This window comes from Myodes glareolus, chromosome 9 (genome assembly GCF_982192425.1).
Source record: "Myodes glareolus chromosome 9, mMyoGla1.1, whole genome shotgun sequence".
NCBI classification, from domain to species: domain Eukaryota; kingdom Metazoa; phylum Chordata; class Mammalia; order Rodentia; family Cricetidae; genus Myodes; species Myodes glareolus.
The window spans coordinates 90,666,500-90,687,729 of NC_142034.1; the positions used below are offsets into that span (position 1 = coordinate 90,666,500).

The following is a 21,230-nucleotide window of genomic DNA, read 5'->3' on the forward strand; positions in this document are numbered from 1 at the left end:
TAGGGTGTCATATTTGGTAAATAAACAAATTACAGACGGTGAGACTACATAATCACTGGGGATAAGATGACAGAAAAGAGATCCCATGCAGCTGGTGTCTCACAGGGACAACCTGGAATCCCACTAGAGCATAGAGGGTGTAGAGGTGTTAACTACTCTCAGCTTTGCCAGGCTACCAGGGAATGTTCCATTGGCTGATGGTATTTCCTCACTTGAAGTATGATTGTGTGTTCAAACGCATGGTGTGTCTGAATTTAAGACAGAAATGTTGTACTCCAAGCTCTGCAACCAGCTCTGCCCACTTAGAAGCTCTGGATTCTCACGTGCTGATGATCAGCCCCACCGTCAACAGCAGGACCTGTCTCTGTGTCTCTCTAAGCTAGAGAGTATTGCAGGGGGTGTCTATAGCTGATATACAATCTCATGGTTTTCTAAAAACTTTTATAATCTCCTTGAATTATCTTGAATTTTATTGGTACTTTCCTGAAATTAGAATAGGTAGAAGGTATTTCCTTAGATTCTTTGTTGAACAATATTTTCAAGTCTTTTGCATGCCTATTCCCACCTTTAAGAAAATGGTGGCTCCCAACTTTGAGGACAAAATACATAGTGTGCTGGGCAAAGAATGAGGGTGGGTCTGTTTGTGTGTCAGTATACATACATCCCAAAGGAGGAGTGCTTCCTGGGGGGAAACTGACTGCAGTCTAGAATGGCGATGTTTTCGTTTCACTTGCCCCGTACTCACTCCCTGTTTGCAGTGTGGATGCAGCACATCTTTGACTTTTACACTTGTTAGCTTTAGCAGACTTTTGAAACTGCCTATGGATGATAAAGCTTATAACACTTAATTGTTAATGCAGGTGTACGCCCGTATGTCAGAAGTCTTAGGAATAACAGATGACAACCATGTTCTAGAAACATTCATGACAAAAATGTGAGTATCTGTTTTGGTTTTTAATTGTATTCTGTGGTTTTGAGTCACATATCATCTTACTATATATGAATCCTTTTTTAGATACTAATTTTTAACTTAAAATTTTGGCGTTAAATTTTTGTGTATGCATTCTTCTGCTTACTTCAAATGCTTTCTTAACTCACCATCTAAAGGGCATTATCATTGTCAGGAAGTTCACATGGTTATAGTGAACAATATCAGAACACACTGACCTAAAAAGATTTCCAGATATTGATTCCACAGTTTACTTGGGCAGAATTGTTTTTTACTTTATAATTAAAAACAAAACACCCTACCTCAAAGACCAATGAAAAGCTTATTGCAAGCTACCGTCATAATCACCTTAAAACAGAGCATCCATTGGCTACAGCAGAGATGTGTTTATGGAGCTGCTTGGTTTGTCCTCACAGACACAGGGTAGCATGTTGAACCGACATTGGTGTGCTTCCACTTGCGTGCTGTGTGTCTCACAGACAACCCTGCTGTGCTTGCAGGATGAAGCTGGGTCAACACCAGGACCATAAGTCAGTTTTGGAGCCACCAGGTGATGCCTCATTTGGGGCAGTAACTAGTTCACCTTCACTTGACTTCTTCTGTGATGATAATTCCATTTTCATTCTGTTTGGCCTAAATTTAATGTTTCTTCTGTGAAGCACTTAACTTATAGACTGACTAACTTAGAGAATTATTTACAAAACTATTTTAAAACTTAAAGAATTCTATGCCAGTGTTCACTGTAGGTTGATCATATACAAGTTTAAATGTGTTATAAGAATAAAAAGAGTTATTGAAATTCAAACATGCTTTTCATTCTGTGATTGAAGTCACCTAACTTGCATAAAATATTTGTTTCTGTGGTTCTTCTTATTCAATACATTTTTTTTTCATATTTAGTGTTACAAACCTTAAGTACTGGGGAAGATGTGAGCCTGTAATTTCAAGGACTCTTCAGTTCCTAAATGACCTTTCAGTTGGATATCCTTTTCATTATATATGTGATGTACTAACTCAGCAGGTGCATTTATATGGCCAAGTATTTTTCCTTAATTCTAATATTCCAAAATTTCACAATAAAAAGTCTAATCTGTTTAGCCTTATCTATAAATGTGTATTTATAGTAACTGTACTATGAAGCATTTTTCAATCATAAGTGATTGAAAATATATATAATATTTTACCAATGAGAAATGGATTGTAGATGGTTGCATATGTTGTTGGCTGTAAGATACATAGATGTTATAAAAATTAAATAACCATTGGTTTAGTTAACCTGTAACATTAGCAGATATCTTAATATAGGGACAATTCTGAAATAGTTGGTGCTTTGGATGGAATCCTTTAGTGGAGTTTCATTCCAGGAATATGCTTGTATTAGTTAAGTTTAAGATTGTGTTCCTCTGTAAACCATAAAAGATTTCCAAAGTATTAGACACCCACTTTTGTGCTGGAATTTAATATGCAACTTTTTATTGGAAAATAATCGTCCTTGTCTGGCAAAATCCACCATGCAATATTTCTGTTAGTAGGTATAATGCAATAAAGACAGGGAGGGCTATTTATCACTACAAATTTTGAGGATTTCAGGATTCTTTTTATTATTTTAATATATTTCTTTGATATTAAATCAGAAAAATGATAAATTACACCTGTCCAGGCTGTTTTTCCTCTTTACTGAAAAGTGATGTACAACCCAATTCCAGTGGTCATTTTGGCTTTTTAAGATATGTATTTTTTCTTATTAAAAAAAACTCAACCTGTATTTTTTTCTAATAATGGTGCTGAAATACTCTATTTCTAACATATGAAGTGGTTGATAAGTACTTCATAGTATTGCAACCTCTCCAGCTTTTCACAGTGAATTACTGTGAAAGCATGTTATCTAAGGGAAGGCCTGTGATTCCAGAACACAGACCTATTGTTTAGATTCGCTCTGGTTTTAGTTTGAAATTGATATTTAATATAAAATTAATTTGATTTGTATTTTGGTATAATTTGCATAATGCCTAATTTATTGGTATCTATTAAGATACTCTTTCTGTTATCTAAGTACAGCTATTTTAACCTTTTATTTTCTGAGCTGTTTATTCCTTTTGAATACCTATTAAAATTAATTTTAAAAACTCTTTCTTAAAAAATTTTATTAGATAAAGGTTAAAGGTTCTCACAGATGAATTATTTCTGTGCAGGTACACTGATTTATATTTTTTAACAATTATTTCAAGTTTGCATATTTAGAAATATATATTAGTTCAATTTGATTTCGGTGCTCAGTTATTTGAATTATAAATCATTATGTCCCTTCTAGCTGATCAGTCATGAAATATCCTTGAATTCATTTACATAATGGAATATGTGCTTGGTGTATCCATTTCAATGCAGTCTCTAGTTACCTAATGTATGTTTTGTTGTTCTATCCATTTTCATTATTATATGTGTTTTTTAATCATGATCTTAAAATAATAGTTCATTTTTTGTTAAAAATACAATGGCATTCTTCAGCTGTAGGAAAGTATCACCTAATCATCTGCCTTAATAAAAAGCCTTATGTTGATATTCAAAATATTTTGAGATATTATTAACAAGTCAATAATAATCATGTTATCTTATGGGTTTTTTTCATTTTCTTTATAATGTATATCTTTGGGTACTCCTTGAGTATTTTGCTTTGTGTTTTGTTTTCTGTTTTGTGTGCTGCAGGTGGCAGTCATTCAGTGATCAAGACATTCACAGCCAATCTGTGAGATTTGGTTATTTTTCCTTAATCTGATCACTTGTTTAGAAAGATTGTTTGGAAAGAAAAAATACCAAAGTTTTGTGTGTTTTTTTTTTTTAAGAATTACAAAAAAGTCTGAAGTTCCCTTAAAGCAGTGGTAGAACTTGTTTGAGCATCAGAACATGATGTCTGTCATCACATCATTAGGCCCCCACAACCAGCACTTCCCTCTGCAAGGCTTGGGCTGCTGACTGGGGACATGTGCGAGAGTTTCTCCCTTGAAGTATTATAAAAATAGGGCTGTTGATACGTGATCCCAAACAGATCACAACCCACAAGTTAAGAACTGCTGATCTAGATAGACAAGAAATAAAAAATTATAAAGATGAGTCAGGAGACATAATTTTTATTTTAAGAAATATAAATGAACATTTCAAAGTCAGTTTGTTGTTGTTGTTGTTGTTGTTGTTGTTGTTGTTGTTGTTGATAGTGGTGGGTTTAAAACATAATTTCACCAGGTACTTATATGTTGCCCAGGCTACCTCAGCCTGTAGTGTTGTGTTTGTAGGTGTATACCACCATACCCTGCTAACCAATCTCCTGATGTAAGGATAGAACTTTTGATTTAAGCAGCTCCTAGAGGCCTTTATTTTATCACCTCAGATGAATTGTTTTTATTTTCTCAAGGCATGGTGAGAATTTTTGAATGCATGTAAATAAATAAATATGAGAACTGAAAAGTCATCTTTTCCATACATTCAACAATTGACTTATCTACTTGCCTTTGTTGTGTCTTCTTTTAAAGTAATCTAATCAAACTATGAACAGCCTTTGCATTCCTGTCTCAGTAGTGTGTATTTAAATTATAAGATCATGTAACCAGCTGGAGCAGATGTTACAGTGAACACTCGAGAACATCAGCCACTCCAGAAAATGATTCTTCTTAAGCTCTTTCTAATGTTTCAAAAAATTATAAGATTTCATTATATTCTACATAATTCGTGAATGTGAGAAGACAGAATTATCAGGAAGAAAACATGAAAAATGGGTTAGTTTGTAATATCTTTAAGTAGTGGTTTCTGTGTAGTGCACATGAATGGAACACAAGTACCCAGCATAATGGACAAGTGTCAGGAGTCTGAGGAAGGAGCCTCGGTTGGGTTTCCTGAAGAAGTTAAGACACATGAAGTAATCAAGATATACCCACGCGGCCATCAGGCAGCTGCCAAGGAAACAAGACATGTAGAAAATGAGGGAATGCCATGGTCACGTGGCAGTACTGCTCTCTCTTTATCTCTGTTCAGATTTCCCACCTGGCTTTACTCTGCTAAGCCATTGGCCAAAACAGTTTTTTATTCATCAACCAATAAAAGCAACACATATATATACAGGAGGACATCCCACACCAATAGCTTCTTGTTCTCTATCAATTCCGCTAATAGTAGTCACTTGCCAGTGCAGGACAAAGGAGCAGATTACAGACCCTGCTTTCAGAGCTCTCAATTCTAACAGAATTACCCTGATTTTAGACCTCTTTTCATATTTCTCCTCTAAGAGCAAAAAGTCAACTGTTTTACCAACATAAAACATTTTTTAATCTAACTCAAATTATATACTAATTTCTGGAAATGTATATGTTAAAAACAATGTGGGCATGTGACAATGATACCAGTGAGGTGTGATTCATGAACAAGATGGGAGTCAGGAGAAAATACAGGATGAGAGATGAAACAAAAATACAGAATAAAACAAGTAAAGTAAAACATGGAAATAAAGCTGTGTTACAGGAAATGTTTAGAAACAGGGAATAGTAATTCTTCCTTTGTGAAAGTACTAAGTTTAATGCATTGTTTTCTTTCCCTGAATAATCCTCTCTCCAAATGGTGTGAGAGAATGTTAAATAAAATGAGTTTTCACATGCATCCCTCAAGCATACTTTTATTAACATCGCTCATCAAATGTTATTATTTTCTTTGTCTATCCAACTTGAGGAAAGCCATCATTGTTTAGTTCCTCTGTCTGATAGCTTTATACAAGTCGAGTATGGGAGTCGTCTCTACTCTTGCCAACTTTATATTCTATCTTCAAAAGATCACGTTGCACAGATATTATATGGATCTGATTTTTCTCTTCCCAAAGTCCGGAATCACTTCCACTTGCTTCTCAGATAAAATTACATCAATGATTGCATTCGAGGCTTTTAATGCCTCCTGACTTACTGAGTTCCCTAACTAGTGTGCTGACCAGCTCACTCAACGGTGATTTATATTTTACCCTGGGATCAAGGACATTCATTTTTCTTTCCACCTGACCCCTTCCTTGTCCCTCACTGAATCACCAAAAATGTCATTCCTCTCCTTTGACAGGATGGTTCAACTCAGATTTTTGATTTTTCATAAAGACTTAGGAAAGCAATACCAAGATAGTTGTAATCCTTAATCCTTTAGTGCTTAGTGAACACTTAATTCTTTTCAATTTTTTTCTCATCATTTTGACTCTTCTTAATGTTCTTTTTTTCTTCCCCTCCCCTTTGGTTTTTTGAGACAGGGTTTGTCTGTATGTAGCCCTGGTTATCCTGGAACTTGCTCTGTAGGCCAGGCTAGCCTCTGACACATTTCTTAATGTTCTTAAACACAGTGTTCTTATGACTACATCTTCGGTATGGTGTAACATTATTTACTGTGCATTAGTCTTGTTTTCTACTGGATTTAATGTGATAGAGATTAAAGCTTTTAGAACATATTGTCTCCTCTCCTGTTGAGTGACTGAAGTTTAACTCCCACTCCTTCCTTGAAAAAAAAAAGGAAAAGAAAACCTGGTCCCTTTGATGCCTGGTTGAGGTTCATGAGCATTGGCTTCCTTCATATTTCTGACATATAGTGTTCTTATCCATGGACTTCCCCCCAGGCCTATTTTCAAGATCTAAATTGTCTATAAACACTGAACATATGTGGCCCTAAGAGACCTGCCTAAATCCTGTTGTTACCTACCCTGATTATGCTTAGTGAATATAGGTTATGCTACTCAATTCTGAGGCTATTTTTTTCATGTTAACTCTGTTTTTGTAAGATACAACTTTCAGTTCTTATTATTATTTAGAATCACTTTTGGGGTGCTAGTAAGATGGCTCAGGGATTAATTAATAGCACTTGCTGATCTTGCAGAGGACCTAGATCCAGTCTCCAGCACACACATGGCAGCTCACAACTGTCTGTAACTGATGGACAAGTCACTGCACACATATAGTACATTTATATCATGCAGACAGAACACTTACACATGTAACATAAAGCGAAAATAGAAGTACTTTTTCTTTCAAATAGTACATAAAAAATAATGGTTTTCTTATTTTTACAATTGGTGACATTTTAGGTTTGATAAAATGTGATAGATACTTGTGCTGGTTAATTTTATCTCAACCTGATACTAGCTAAAGCAGTCTGAGAGGAGGGAATCTCAGTCAAGAAAATACCTTCATAAGATCAGTAGACAAGCCTGTAGGTCATTTTCTTAGTTGGGGATTGGTGGGGGAGGGCCCAGCCCGGAGGACCCAGCCCATTATGGGTGGTGTCATCCGTGGGCTGGTGGTCCTGGGTTCTCTAAGAAAGCAGGCTGAGCAAGCCATGGGGAGCAAACTAGTGATCAGCACTCCTCCATGGCCTCTGCATCAGCTCCTGTCTCCAGGTTCCTGGCCTGTGTGAGTTTCTGTCCTGATTTCCTTCAATGATGAGCAGTGCTGTGAAAGTTTATACCAAATAAACCTTTTCTTTTTCAGTCATGGTATTTCATCACAGCATTAAACCCCTAACTAAGACAAGTTGATATCTGGGTTGTGGGGTATTACTGCTGTGGCAGATCTGACCACTTTTGTTATACAAGAAAAGCTATTGAATGTTCAATGCTTGGTGAGCTTTCTGTAGAAACTTGGAAGATAAGAGTGTTGAGCAGGGCCTGACTTGTGAAGTTTGAGAGGAAAGTGTAAAGGCTCCATCAGGGCCATTTGTTATTTTGAGTTAAGATTCTGTGGTTCTGGTCAGCTGGGGCTGAAGAATCAACGAAACTAATAAAGTGAAGCGTTTGCTTTGCTGGTGTACTTGATGCTGATTGTTGTATGGAGCTGAGAAATTAGTGCTTTTTAAGAAGAGATCAGAATTGTTGAGGCAAAATCTTCTTGGAAGTGTTTCCTGAGAGTCAGCATACAGAAGCTGTGTCCCAGAGATAACCAAGGTTGTACCTCATACTCTCAGCCAAACTTAGTAGTGTAAGAGTCACCCAAGTGGGTACTAGTATTGAAGACATGAAGGGGTCGTGGAGTACAAGACAGGCCATTGGAGAAGTTCAACCTCAGTGGCAGTTGATGGCCCAGGATTGAAGGAGTCATGGAGAAATTGAGACTCGGCACCATGAACAGAGTCCGTTCGTGAAAAGGCAGCCCAGTTGCAGCAGAAGACCCCGGTGTTTTGGAGATACTGGTACCATGGGATGGCCACCAAGAACAGCAACAGCAGTTGAGTGGAGCCAGCTGAAGCCTAGAAGGCAAGCCGCGTGTGTTGCAGGGGCAGAGCAAAGGAAAAAACCCAAGCTACTTGGAAGAGCCCAGACGATCATGAGTGAATCCCAGACATTAGACATTGAGACAGTCACATTTTTGGAGTTTGGTTTGGCTTTGATTTGACTGTGACTGTGCCCTCGTTCTTCCCTCTTGAGGTAGGAAATTATTTTATTTCCTTTTTATTTTACAGGAGCCTACGATTGAAAGACTTTGGATTTTAAAAGTGATTGGCTAGTTTAAAGAAACTGAATCTTTACTGTGTAAAGTCTATAGAACTTTGAAAGTTATTTATGGTTTTTAATATGAGATCTTCTGGAATGAATGATACAGGAAAGGTAGTTTAATGGTAATGTATTTGTGTGTCAAGTTGACAAGGGGTCAGTTGTGCTGAAGAAAATGCCTCCAGCTGGGCGGTGGTGGCACATGCCTTTAATCCCAGCACCCAGGGAGGCAGAGGCAGGTGAATCTCTGTGAGTCCGAGGCCGATCTGGTCTATGGATTGAGTTCCAGGACATCCAGCGATAACACAGAGAAACCCTATCTCAGAAAAAAGAAAAAGAAAAGAAGGAAAGAAGGAAGAAAAGAAAGAAGAAACTGCCTCAGTAAGTTGGGCTATAGGCAAGCCTATAGGGCATTTTCTTAATTAGTGATTGATGGGAGAGGGCCCAGCCGGTTATGTGTGGGGCCATCCTTGGGCTGCTGGTCCTGAACTCTATAAGAAAGTGGGCTGAACAAGCCATGGAGAGCTCCATGACCTCAGCTCCTGCCTCCAGGTTCCCAGAGTAGCCTATTCTAACTCCTTCTGCTGCTCAGGAGTCCTAGCACTGTTGCTGTTCCTGTTACCATGGTGTGCTCACCACTGAGCTGCAGGCCTCCAAACCTAACCTAGTACTGCCATAAGCCACCTGTCCTTCTACCCAAAATGGAGCAAATCAAAAGAAGGCTTGTCTGCTAGAGAAGAGTAAGAATAAAAGATCCTACAGATACGTCCTTTGCCTTTTTAACATTACAAATATTAAGACCATTAACTAGCTTTGAGATGAATTCCTGTACAGAAATGTAAGTATTCAGATGAATTCTCATTATTGTATTTTTTCAAATTTTTAATCATTTTTCTTGAGAATTAATTAAAAGGCAGTGGGGGCTGACCTTGGCATAAAGTGCACAGGTGCGGTTCTGTGGAAAATGTCTTTGGCAGATGTTTTTGCTGTGGATGTTCGTTTATTACTTCCATAAATATTCTGTTGTCAAAACATGCCTTACTGTTTGTTAGCAGTGCTGACAGGAAGGCTCCTCTTAATGGCAGCATTCATATTACCCATATACCCTGTCACTTTTAACTTAGCAATTTTAAGAGAATTGCCTTTGGTAATTACTTAAGATATTTCTAAGTTTATTGATCCCCACCCTTGTTTAACTGAGTGAAGTTTGAGTGACAGGTCATCTGCTCAGAGATTGATGATTTTGAAAAGTCGTCAAATCCGCATCTTTAAGTCTAAGAAAAAGCTTGCTGCTTATCAGCACTGATCTTGTCCTGTGGCTGCCAGAGATGCAGTGCACCGAGGAGAATGCACGGCTGCCAGCGCTGTCCTGGGGACACACGCGTATAACACGCCACTCTAGTGCTCACCGGGAAGCTGGACAAACTTGCATCTAAGGCATGTCAACAGCTTGTCGTTGGGAAAGTCTTCTAGTTTTGTTTAATTCATTCAGTCATTGAACAACTGGAAGTGATACTGTTCTGCCAGTTAGAGTTATAAGAATTGGCACTTTAGCTAGTGTCCTTTTGTAAGTTTTCTTCAGCCTCACGTCTTTTCCCTGATTTATAGTCAGTAAGATGTGTGCATCACCTGATCCTCAGAACAACCCGTGCAGTCACGTGGCCGTAGACTCTGTTCTCAGCTGCTGGAGAGGAACTAAGTGCGGTCGGGCTGAGTGTGTTACGTAAGCTTATCCAGGTGTCGTCAGTCCAGGAGCCCATGTTTCCTGTCTTGTGTCCCAAAGTGCTTCCCTCCCCGTGTCTAAAGTGATAATTGGACTTTTAATGTCATCATACATAGGAAATTTACAAAGCTCCGTGTTCAGAAATTATACGAAAGAAAGGAGCTGATGCTTTCATTATGACGTGAATGGAACCAAGTAAGATTGCTATAGCCTTCAAGACAGAAGGAAGTATATAGAACAACCAAGATGTCCTATAGCAGAAAGTACATGAATGTGGTGTAGGAAGAGAAGAGGAGGTGCATCCTGAGTACGCATCCCTAAAACCCAAAGTGGACTAAAAGTTATCTATGCTATGTATTCATGTTTATGATCTCTCAGTTTTATTCTCATTCAGAGTTTTCCTGTTCAGATGATTGATGTGTAACAGGAAAAAAACATGATCCTTTGAATGAAACCTTAATTCAGATGTCAACAAAGTCAACCATATCTGTGCAATCTTAGATGGACAACTTAATTTCTTTATACTTCTGTTTCTGCATCTGCAGAGCAGAAATGACAATACAGTTGTGAAGACTAGCTAACATGAAAAAATGTCTTTCCCTTAAACACTAGAGACATATTAGTTACATTAAGCTGTCTTTCAACACTTAATGGCATGAATTTTGCTATATCTTTCTAACTAGATTTTGGTTTTAAATTTCTGAGTTCATTGTTTCTTAAAATTGAATAATTTTCTCTTTCTTGATAGTCTATTATGGGTCTTTATAATAATTTTATTATGAAGTAGCATTAAGTAAAAAGAAATTCTCTAACTATACCCAAATGTAAAAAGGGTCAGTTTCAATTTTCTCCTATCAAGGCTTTAATAGTGAGGGTTCTTGTCTTAATTATAGGACTCATTCTTTCTTTCCATAACTAGAATATGTATAAGATGGAAAAGTAATTGCCTTAGTTAATAATGGATTATCATTCTTAGCAAAATGAAAGACATTCCTATAGGAGTAATCCTAGAAATATTTATTCTTCTTACATACTAAAATGCCATTTTAGTTATGTTTTGTGATTTATTACATACATTTCTCCAGATTCCTTAACATTACTACCTATATCCTTTTAAAAAAACTTGTGAAAATAGATGCTGTGAAATTCATGCTAAAAAACCACACGGTACGTCTTAATTCTTTAGTGACTCAAGTTTTCTGGATAGGTAGGTCAGACATTGGTAACTTTCCGTGCTCTTTTGCTTCCGTTAGAGTGAACACTTCCCATTTCTTGGCATCGGTGATACTTACAGTCTCAGTGACTTCAGGTGCCGAACGACTTTCTACACAGCCCTCACTCGCCTTCTGATGGTAGACCTAGGTAAGTTGATGACACCTAACAGGAGGTGAACACAGTTGTGAAAGGAGGAGTGGAGTAGTAAGTGTAGCATTTCACTTAGTACAAGTTGCTTTCTTTGACCATTTTCATAACTTTCTAAGCTTTGCAGCCAAAAGACTAATTTGTACTATTTGCCCTGATTTTTTACCTCAGAATTTTCTTTCTTTGTGTTCTTTGACCCATTAATTTTACATTTACTAATCTAGAACTGGACATGGTGGTTCAGGTGAGACAGGAGAATAGACTGTCTCAAGGGCTGCCTGGACCACAGAGTGAGTTCAAGATCAGCAGTTTGGCAGACCCTGTCTCATCTCAAATTTTCTCTTTTTTTTATTGATATTTATTGAGCTCTACATTTTTCTCTGCTCCCCTCCCTGCCTCTCCTCTCCCCTTAAACCCTCCCCCAAGGTCCTCATGTTCCCAATTTACTCAGGAGATCTTGTCTTTTTCTACTTCCCATGTAGATTAGATCTATGTATGTCTCTCTTAGTGTCCTCATTGTTGTCTAAGTTCTCTGGGATTGTGATTTCTAAGCTGGTTTTCTTTACTTTATGTTTAAAAACCACCTATGAGTGAGACATGTGATAATTGTCTTTCTGTGTCTGGGTTACCTCACTCAAAATGATTTCTCGCTCCATCCATTTTCCTGCAAAATTCAAGATGTCATTACTTTTTCTGCCGTGTAGTACTCCATTGTGTGAATGTACCACATTTTTCTTATCCATTCTTCGATCGAGGGGCATTTAGGTTGTTTCCAGGTTCTGGCTATGACAAACAAAGCTGCTATTAACATAGTTGAGCACATGTCCTTGTGGCACAACTGAACATCCTTTGGATATATACCCAAAAGTGGTATTAATGGGTCTTAAGGAAGGTTGATCCTAATTTTCTGAGAAATGGCCAGACTGACATCCAAAGGGGCTTTACCAGCTTGCATTTCCACCAGCAATGCAGAAGTGTTCCCTTTACCTCAATTTTATCTCAAAATTTTCTTTAAAAGTCAGGAATATACCTCAGCAATAAAGCACTTGTCTAATATGAACAAGACCCAAGTTTCAGTCCACACTACTGTAAAGTCAAGAGAAGAAAGTTTAGGAACAGTCTTAGGAATACTTGTAAACATTTGCCTTGTTTTGATATATTTCTTGCATTTTGTTTTATTTTTCACATGTTAAATTGTATTTATTGTGTGTATGTGTTTGTGCTCATGTACCACAACATATAATTGGGGTCAGAGGACAACTTTCAGGAGTCAATCTATTCTTCTACCATGTGGGTTCCAGTGATCAGATTTGGTTGTTGACTTTGTCCATTAAACAATCTTGCCAGCCCAACAGGAATGGTCTTTCCCCTTGTTGTTCTGAGACAGGGTCTAATGTAGTAGTGCAGGTGGGCCTCAAGCTGAGGTCGAGAATGAGCTTAAAATTCTGTACCTCCAGCTTCTACTTCTGGAGTGGCTAGGATGATAGTACAGGCCTGTGTACGTCCACTCCATTTTAGGCAGTGCTGAGAACCAAACCCACAATGTCTGATATACTAGGCCAACACTCTACCCTGACCTATATTCACAACACTTAACATTGTCTAAGTCTGCAGGGGCAAAGTTTGGGGTTTTGTTTTGTTTTGTTTTTGTTTGAGAAGGTGTCTGGAAGGGGTGGTTTTGAACTGCTCTGTAGCTGAGAATGACCTTATACTCGGGTCCTCTTCTGTCTTAACCCCAAGTGATGAGATTATAGGTGTATGCAACCCTGTCTGGTTTTATGTGGTACTAGGAATCAAATCCAGGGCTTTGTGCATACTTAGGAAATGCTCTACTGGGTCTGCAGTGCTAGCCCTGCCTTGTTGCTGCTGTTTATGTGTAGTAGTAACAGTTAAGCTCAAGAAAAAAATGGAAACTATGTGAATGTCTAATAATAGAATTAAAAGTATAGTGTATAAAATTATAGTGGCCTGTGGCACAGAAGTTGATGGCTGAAGACAATACAGTACATAAAGTTTAATGTTCTTAAGTGAAAAGGTAATACTGAGATAATAGGGCAGTTGTGTATAGTGGAGAAAAATACATCAAAAGGAGCTAAATAAAATGTAGGGCTTTTGTATGCTAAATAATTACTGTTACTGTTGTGGAAAACCATATGGAAATGCCTTAAATAATTAAAAGTAAAACCACAGCATGCTTTGGAAATCCTGCTAGTGGGATGTACACCCAGAGGGAGTGAAGTCAGTGTGCGGGAGACATCTGCACCAACGTGTTCCTTACAGCAGCAGTCACAGAAGCCAAGAGATAGAAACAACCTAAATATCCACTGGCGCATGAACGAACAAAGAAAATATCAAGCACAGTAGAGTACTCTTCAGCCATACAAATAAGAAAGTGAATCATTTGCAGCTGTATGGAGGAACCTGAGAGGGTCATGTTAAGTGAAATAAGCCAGGCACAGACAGACAAGCTACTACCTGATCTCACTCGTGCATAGGCTCTAAAAAAGGCAATCTCATAAAATTGAAGATGGTCCTTACCACGAACTATTGAAGTTGGAAGTAGTGTGAAATGATGTCCTGGCTTTGATGTGCCCTTTTAATTAGTGATGGGGATAAATAAAATTCAAGAGATATGACATGTAATTGTGGGGTGGGTGATCCTATGTCTCATGCATGCTAGAGCTCCATTCCCAGCTTATGCTTGTGATGTACTTTATCAAGGGTACGTGACATACTCTCACTGCAAAAATGGTGACTGCAGGAGATAATGCATGTGCTAATTAAAATGGTAGATATAATTATATGTTGCTGTATTTTATAATGCTAAAAAATACCTATTTCTGATTTTTAAGAATTTTATTTTTAACTGATAAATAAAACCAGGAAGGTTGTGTATATTATCAGGGTAAAGTGCAATGTTTTGATATTTATAAGCCTTGTTCAGTGTTTTATTCATGTTAAATAAGCCTTGTTTTCTTAGTTTCTGTTGTTTTTGTTTTATTTGGTTTGGGTAGTACTGAGGGTCAAATCCAAGAATCCTGTGCATGGTGGGCAGGCGGTTTACAAATGAGCTGCAATCCCAGGTCAGCGTTAAATACCTATCTCTTGTACATTTGTAATATCCTCATGTAGCTCTTTTAAATGTACAATACACCATTATTGCATCATTAGCACATAGGACTTCTAAACTACTAACGGCACTGAATGCCTATTGGTAGGCTTTTTCCCTTCCCTTCCCCTCCTCCACAGGCCTCAGCCTCTGGTAACCACTGTTACTACAACTTTTATAAAGTTCTTTCAGATATGAAGGTGTAGTTTTGTTTCCTTCTTTATTTCACTTAACATAAGGTTCTATCTGTGTTGTCACAAATGACATTTTATTTCTTTTGATGACCAAATATAATGTGCTGTGTATAAGTGCCATACTTTCCCCACGTTTCACAGATGACACTAGGCTTGGTTCTGTTTCTTGGCTGTTGTGAGTAGTGCTGCAGTGAACACGGTAGTGACGTTATCTGTTTCTTTCCTTTGGATGAGTACCTGATAGTGGAATTGGTGGACTGTGTTCTTTTTTAAGTTTTTGAGTGATCGCCACACTGATTGGTTTTTATGACGACTGTACTCACTGTTCCTGTTTGCCCGCATTGTCTTCAGCATTCATTATCTTTCCTCTTTGTGGACAGCCATTCTTAATATAATGAAATTATGTATCATTGCATTTTTTGTTTGATGTCATCCCATTTGCTTTCCTTTGATGCCTCAACTTACAGTGTTAGAGTCTTGTTTTCAAAAAAAATTTTTATCCAATTTTAATTTTTTTTTATTGAAAAGCTGTATTTAGAAAACATGTCTACAAGTAGCTGGAATCTTGACATGGGCGCATTTCTGTGTGGCTGTGCTACTCTAGAGTCCTGCATTTTCTCATACGGAAACACTCGGGGAGGTTAGTCAGCTGTGGACACAGGAGATTGTGAATAGTGGCACTGTTATCCTTAGAGAATGTAATACTAATAATATTTCAGGGAACTAGCGATTGATTGGTACATCAACATAAATAGAATTTTTAAGGTGTGATCATATAAAAGTTTTATTTTGCACATAAAATGCATTGAACCTTGAAGTAGTTAAGATGGAAAAACAACTAACCCTCTCCATAGGCATGGCCATATCGCTTTCACACATTTCAGCAGAATAAGTCACCAGAAAGACTAATAGCCAAAAATTGAGAAAATGCAGCTAGAATGATTAAGGAGCTGAGTGGAATTGATTTCTAAGGAAAGATTAAAAGAACCATGTATGTATAACTTGGCTAAGTGACAACCAGAGCTGGAGGCAAAGAAAACTGTCTATAAATATTTGACGAGTATAAACCAGGCATGCAGACCCATCTAGTGTGAGCTCCGAGTAGAAGCTGTCTACACTGAGCACCGGCCAGTCCACCTCTTGGCTGCTGCGGTGCAGAGAAGAGAGGTCGCCCTAACCCTTTCGCTGTTCTGGACAATCATTTATTTAGCAAACACACTGCTGAAGTAAGGGAAGACACACATCAGGCTTGATGGGCCCTGCCTGTTCTCAAGGAAATTGCATTTTTGTTTTCCATATGCTTAAAACACTGTATAGACGTCTTTCTTTTGATGACCTTGTTTCACAGTGAAAGAAATGGAGAAACCAATGTTAAAGAGTAATACATGTAGATTTCCTGGAGATCCTTCAGAACCTGATCATAAAAATGGGTCAGGATTTACTTTTTCAAGGCGTCCTCACACACAGTTTGACCTTGTCTGTTGTAAACAAGAGAAAAGCATGAGTCTGAATATAGTGCAGGCTATCCCAGAACACTTTCATACTTGGCTGGTTTTGGATAAGTAATATTCATATTAGTGCCAGAAGGACTCTGCGTTGCACAGTTTTTTGTTTTGTTTTGTTTCTTGAGAAAGGGTTTCTCTGTGTAACAGCCCTGGCTGTCCTGGAACTCCTCTGTAGACCAGGCTGGCCTCAAATTCACAGAGAGCCTCCTGTCTCTGCCTCCTGAGTGCTAGGATTGAAGTTGTGCACCACCACACCTGACTTGCCGTGCACACTTTTGAAGGCAGATTTACTTTTGCTTACTATTGTTTAATGTAAACTGTGACAATAAAAATTTAAGTAAACATTTATAATTTGAATAAGAGAATTTCACTTTTTCCAAGTTAGATTTCTTTTAAATATCTGTCCCATAACAGTATAAATTATGAATTTATATTTTTCAGTTCAAAGTTTAGGGAAGAAATGTAATTGTTATATTCTAGTGCTTTTTTCATACCTTTAATGAGACAGAAAGAAGCTATAATAGACATGTATGTACCTGGTACATAGTAGGTACTCAATATAAGTCAGTTGTATCTGAGTTACAGGTTAAATTTAAAACTGTAATAACTATCAGTATAGAACTTTATGCTGCTTGAAAAAAATACCCCTTCCCTACTTAACAGTAGTTTTGTAAAATAGTGCACACGTAAACATCAAGCAGTGTAACATGAGGGGCCCTGCTTGTTTGTGTTTTCTGTCCTGTCCGGCCCCCCAGCTGTTTAGTCCCAGAGAAAAATCACACACAGATGTCTGTAAGTTAAAATGCTGATTGACCCATTAGGTCAGGCTACTTATTAGCTAACTCTCACATCTTGATTAACCCATTTTTCTGATCTATTTTAGCTATATGGCTCAGTACCTTTTTCAGTGGGGCAGCTCACATCCTACTGCTTCGATGATCTGGGCAGGAGTGGGAGGAATCAGCTTCCTCCTTCCCAGAATTCTCCTGCTCTTCTTGTATCATTTCCACTTCCTGTCTGGGTTTCCCACCTACACCACCTGCCTGGCCAATCAGTGTTTATTTAAAACATGATTGACAGAATACAGACAATTCTCCCGCACCAAAACAGTGAGTTGTGGTGTAAGTAGGGTTTCTTTGCCTTGTTAAGGACCAGAGTTGTCCTTTCCAGAGGAAGCTGAAATTCTTCAGAGTACTGACTTTATATTTTCCATAACGTTTTAGCACCAGACTCACTGTAGTTACTTAACTGGGTGCTTGTTCAGTTGCAAACAACTATGCAGCAAGCAAGATCCGTTATTGTGGCTTCTGGAATCAGCCTTGCCTGCCAGGGTCTCCCTGGAAATATCTTTTATCGTTGGCTTCTCCAGAACAAAACATCAAGCAGCTGGTTGCTTCTACAACTGATGGCCATACACGGCCATTCTTGTGCTGGGTTAGTCAGCGCCTGCTCCCTTTTTACACTGTTACTGCTTCTATTTTTGTTGATGCTGTTGAACATGGTTTTGGTTATTTGAGGCCTTGTCTCACAATCTAGATTGAGGGTGCCATTGCTGTCAAAAATTTCTTATGTATACATTGATAGTTTTCTCTTTGTGTTCACTGCCATGGAAACAAGGAAGAAAAAATAGCACTCTTCTCAAGAGTAGCACAGATCGTGTGCTAAATGAAAGAAACAAAAATAATGAGGATGAGAACCATTCTCAAAAAATAATGGTAAATTTTATAGCACTGATTCAGGGAGATAAGAATCAAGTAGGAAAAAACTGCCTAACCAAACAGCTTGCAGAAAAACTGGACGTGATTCCTGGCTTGAAATACAAAGCATTCTAATTGAATCCTACAAAATGAATTGAGTATTTTTATATAAGCCATGCACACTGGAGCAGTTAGAAAGGGAGAGAAATTGGGTGTCACATTAATTGGTATTTACTTTGAAATGCATTTTGGGTTATATTCAATAATTTGCACTTTGTATGAATTTAATTAGATGCTATGTGCCCCAGGTTGTATTTCAGATGAAAATGGGGGAGTTTTTGGCAATACGCAGTTGTACTATGTTATCAAACTGTTTTAAATAAACTAGGCAAAATGCTCACTTCTATGAAGGACAGAATTGGAATCATGTCATCATTATGATGATAATGTTTCAGTGTGGAAACGATGTTAGCTGTGTGCTATTTAAGTCCTCAGAAATTAGCAGAGGAGAACAGGAAGCCCCTGTTTACATGCAAGTAAATGCACATGTAGAAAGAAATGGGTGGTCGGCCTCTGTGCTTGCATGCTACCCCTTCAGGGAACCACTCTACAGCTCCCTGGGTTGTCTTACAATTAACTTGTTGATTTAATAAGCTAAAGGAAAGAGAGAACTTCCAACAAGCTGTTCAGTGTAAAATATTTGAATAAACAAAAACTTTCTTGTTGTTTAAGTAGAAGTATAACTGAGTGGGGAAGTGTAGAAAAACCTTAAAGGTAAGCTGTTAGTTTTGTGAAGAACCAAATAGTAGTTGCAAATGTTTTGCTAAAATAAACTTGGGAGTGTTCAGTGTTAACAGTCATATCAAGTCATACGTGCAGAAATTCTGACCCTGAACCACTCAGAAGTATTTGGGTAGGATTTGTGTGAGCAGTACAATTCCTCGGGTATTTTAAATTGTAAAAACCAATATTTTTAAAGATGGTGTTTATGGATGTTAAGACAGTTCTGTCTTTAGGAGTGAGGATGACACCATGTGTGTTTTCATGATTTGTAACAGTAATTGGCACTTGAAGATACTGCTGACCTAAAGTTGAGGAATTTTATGTAACAAGTTAACTACTTGTGTAACATGGAAAGAATGCTCTACCAATAGCAGCTAGAGGTCCATTTTTAGAAACACAGAAAGGAACTTCCCTTTGTATTCCATTTTATCTGTGTGTGCTTCTGAAACCTCAAAGCCCACCCTGGTGATCCATTTTTTTTTAATAGGCCACACCTACCTCAACAAGGTCACATCTCTGAATGTGGCCTTGCTTGTGAAATGGTGGTCTGCTTGTGGAAGTCAGAGGACTCTTGGAAAAGGCAGTTTTCTTCCTCTGCCTTGTGTGCTTCAAGAGACTGAAGGCTATAGAGCTTGGTGGCAGGTTCTTTTATCTGCTTAGCCTTCTGCCTGCCCCTTCTTTATTAAAAATAGCAAACATTTATTTACAGATTTATATTTTGCAAACTACTAATCATGAAGGTGACACCCAGTTTCTTTACACGTTTCTAATTAATGTAATGTGCCTAACTTATATAAAAATAGTCATTTTGAATATGTTTTATATTTAATTCAGACTCACATTCAGTAAGCTGTTTTCATGTATCTTATCCTATTTAACCTCTCAGCAGTCTACATTAAGAATCCATCATCCCATTGTTAATAGGCTCAGAGATTTCATAACTTGCCCAAGGTAGCTATCAGCAGTCATGTTTGTACGCACTCCCATCAGATCATTCCGCAGCCCTCACCTTCTCAATCCAGGAAGAGATAAAACTTTTTCTTCTTTTTTATTTGAATCGTTTGGACCAAATGATTGATTCTTGGCTCAAGAACATGAGGGAAAAACAAGAGATTACTTTCTAGGAGTTTATGAAGTAAACAGATTCACATCTTTGGTTTTTCCTGGGTAGACAAGTATGACAATTAGTCCAGTGAAGGTCAGATGAAATTTTAGATGGTGTTCTATGTCTAATAATTGGACAAAGCGGTTTTTCTTTTCGTGGATTAAGGAACAGAAAAGTGGGCTTCTCAGGAAGACTTAGCAGGTGAGAAGATTTGATGGGAATAGCTAATGTTCTCATAGGTGAAGAATACATCACCATTTCACCTGTGCCCATGACTTGGCAGAGACTGCTTGGAAAGTAGACATGGGAGAAGGGTGGGAGAGTGGGCAGTGAGGGTAAAAAGCAGCTGGAAATACTTAGAATCCATAATGAGATAATTAAGACTAATTAGCCGGCCCTGTAGGCAGAAAGCAGCCCATTAAGTCCAGATCCAGTTTTAATAATGTACCTGGCTTTGAGGGTAGAGTCCAGAGCTCCCTGGGGAATAGAATGCTTGGGGTGAAACTTGTAGGTTAGGTCTCTTACAAAAGGAACAGCAACTCTGCACTGGATAATGTATTTTTCTTCTAGAAACTAATGTGAGTATTGTGGTTTTTTAGAACTTCAGAGAGCCTCAGTTTTCTCATCTATTAAATGGAGATACTTAGGGGATCGCCATGCAAACTGAATGCCTACTTAGTAACTATTAACTAAAACACTTATTGAAAGTCATAAGCAAACCACGACAGACCTCAAAGTGAGGCAGTTTCATTACTCTTCCTGCATCTGCTCTCCCCACTGTTGACACTTCCTTGCAATTCTAAAATACCCTGCCCTGCCTGAAGTCACAGTCATCTCAAAAGTGACCAGAGCTCCTAATCAGTTTACAAGGAAACTGGACTGGAGCCAGATTCCGTCTTGTTTGAAGGACTAACCAAGCACATTCCCTTAGCCCTCTGCTAAACAAACTTGAGAGCTGTCATCTTACAGCATTGGACTTAGCAGGACCCTTGGAGGATGTGCTGAGACCACAGATTCTGCTGGGATCACCCACAGCTACTTGCCTTTAGTGGACTATTTTCTGTACCCACTCTTGTCTTATTCTTTTCTTAATTTACCTTAGTTTGGACTACCTTAATAGGCAAGTCCATACGTACTGTGTTAAATTCTTATTACTTATACAACAAATTGCCACAACTTAGTAATTTAAACAGTATAAAGATTATTTCATAGTTCTAGATGGCAGATGTCCAAAGTGGGTCTCAGTGAGTTGAACTACGGTATTGGCCGTGCTGTGTTCTAGATAGTCTATCCTCCTGCTTCACAGCTTCT

General features: G+C 38.1%; 1 protein-coding gene across 3 annotated transcripts in view; it reads left to right on the forward strand.

The window, feature by feature from the left end:
• Ranbp17 (RAN binding protein 17) overlaps positions 1 to 21,230 on the forward strand; it is a 328,128-nt gene that overhangs the window by 215,290 nt on the left and 91,608 nt on the right. For all 3 annotated transcript variants that reach the window (XM_085694844.2, XM_085694845.2, XM_085694846.2), the window contains 4 exons: positions 861 to 934; positions 1,850 to 1,930; positions 11,268 to 11,331; positions 11,418 to 11,526. In XM_085694844.2, the coding sequence (XP_085550970.1) occupies positions 861 to 934; positions 1,850 to 1,930; positions 11,268 to 11,331; positions 11,418 to 11,526 (328 nt within the window). The remainder of the gene's footprint in view (positions 1 to 860; positions 935 to 1,849; positions 1,931 to 11,267; positions 11,332 to 11,417; positions 11,527 to 21,230) is intronic.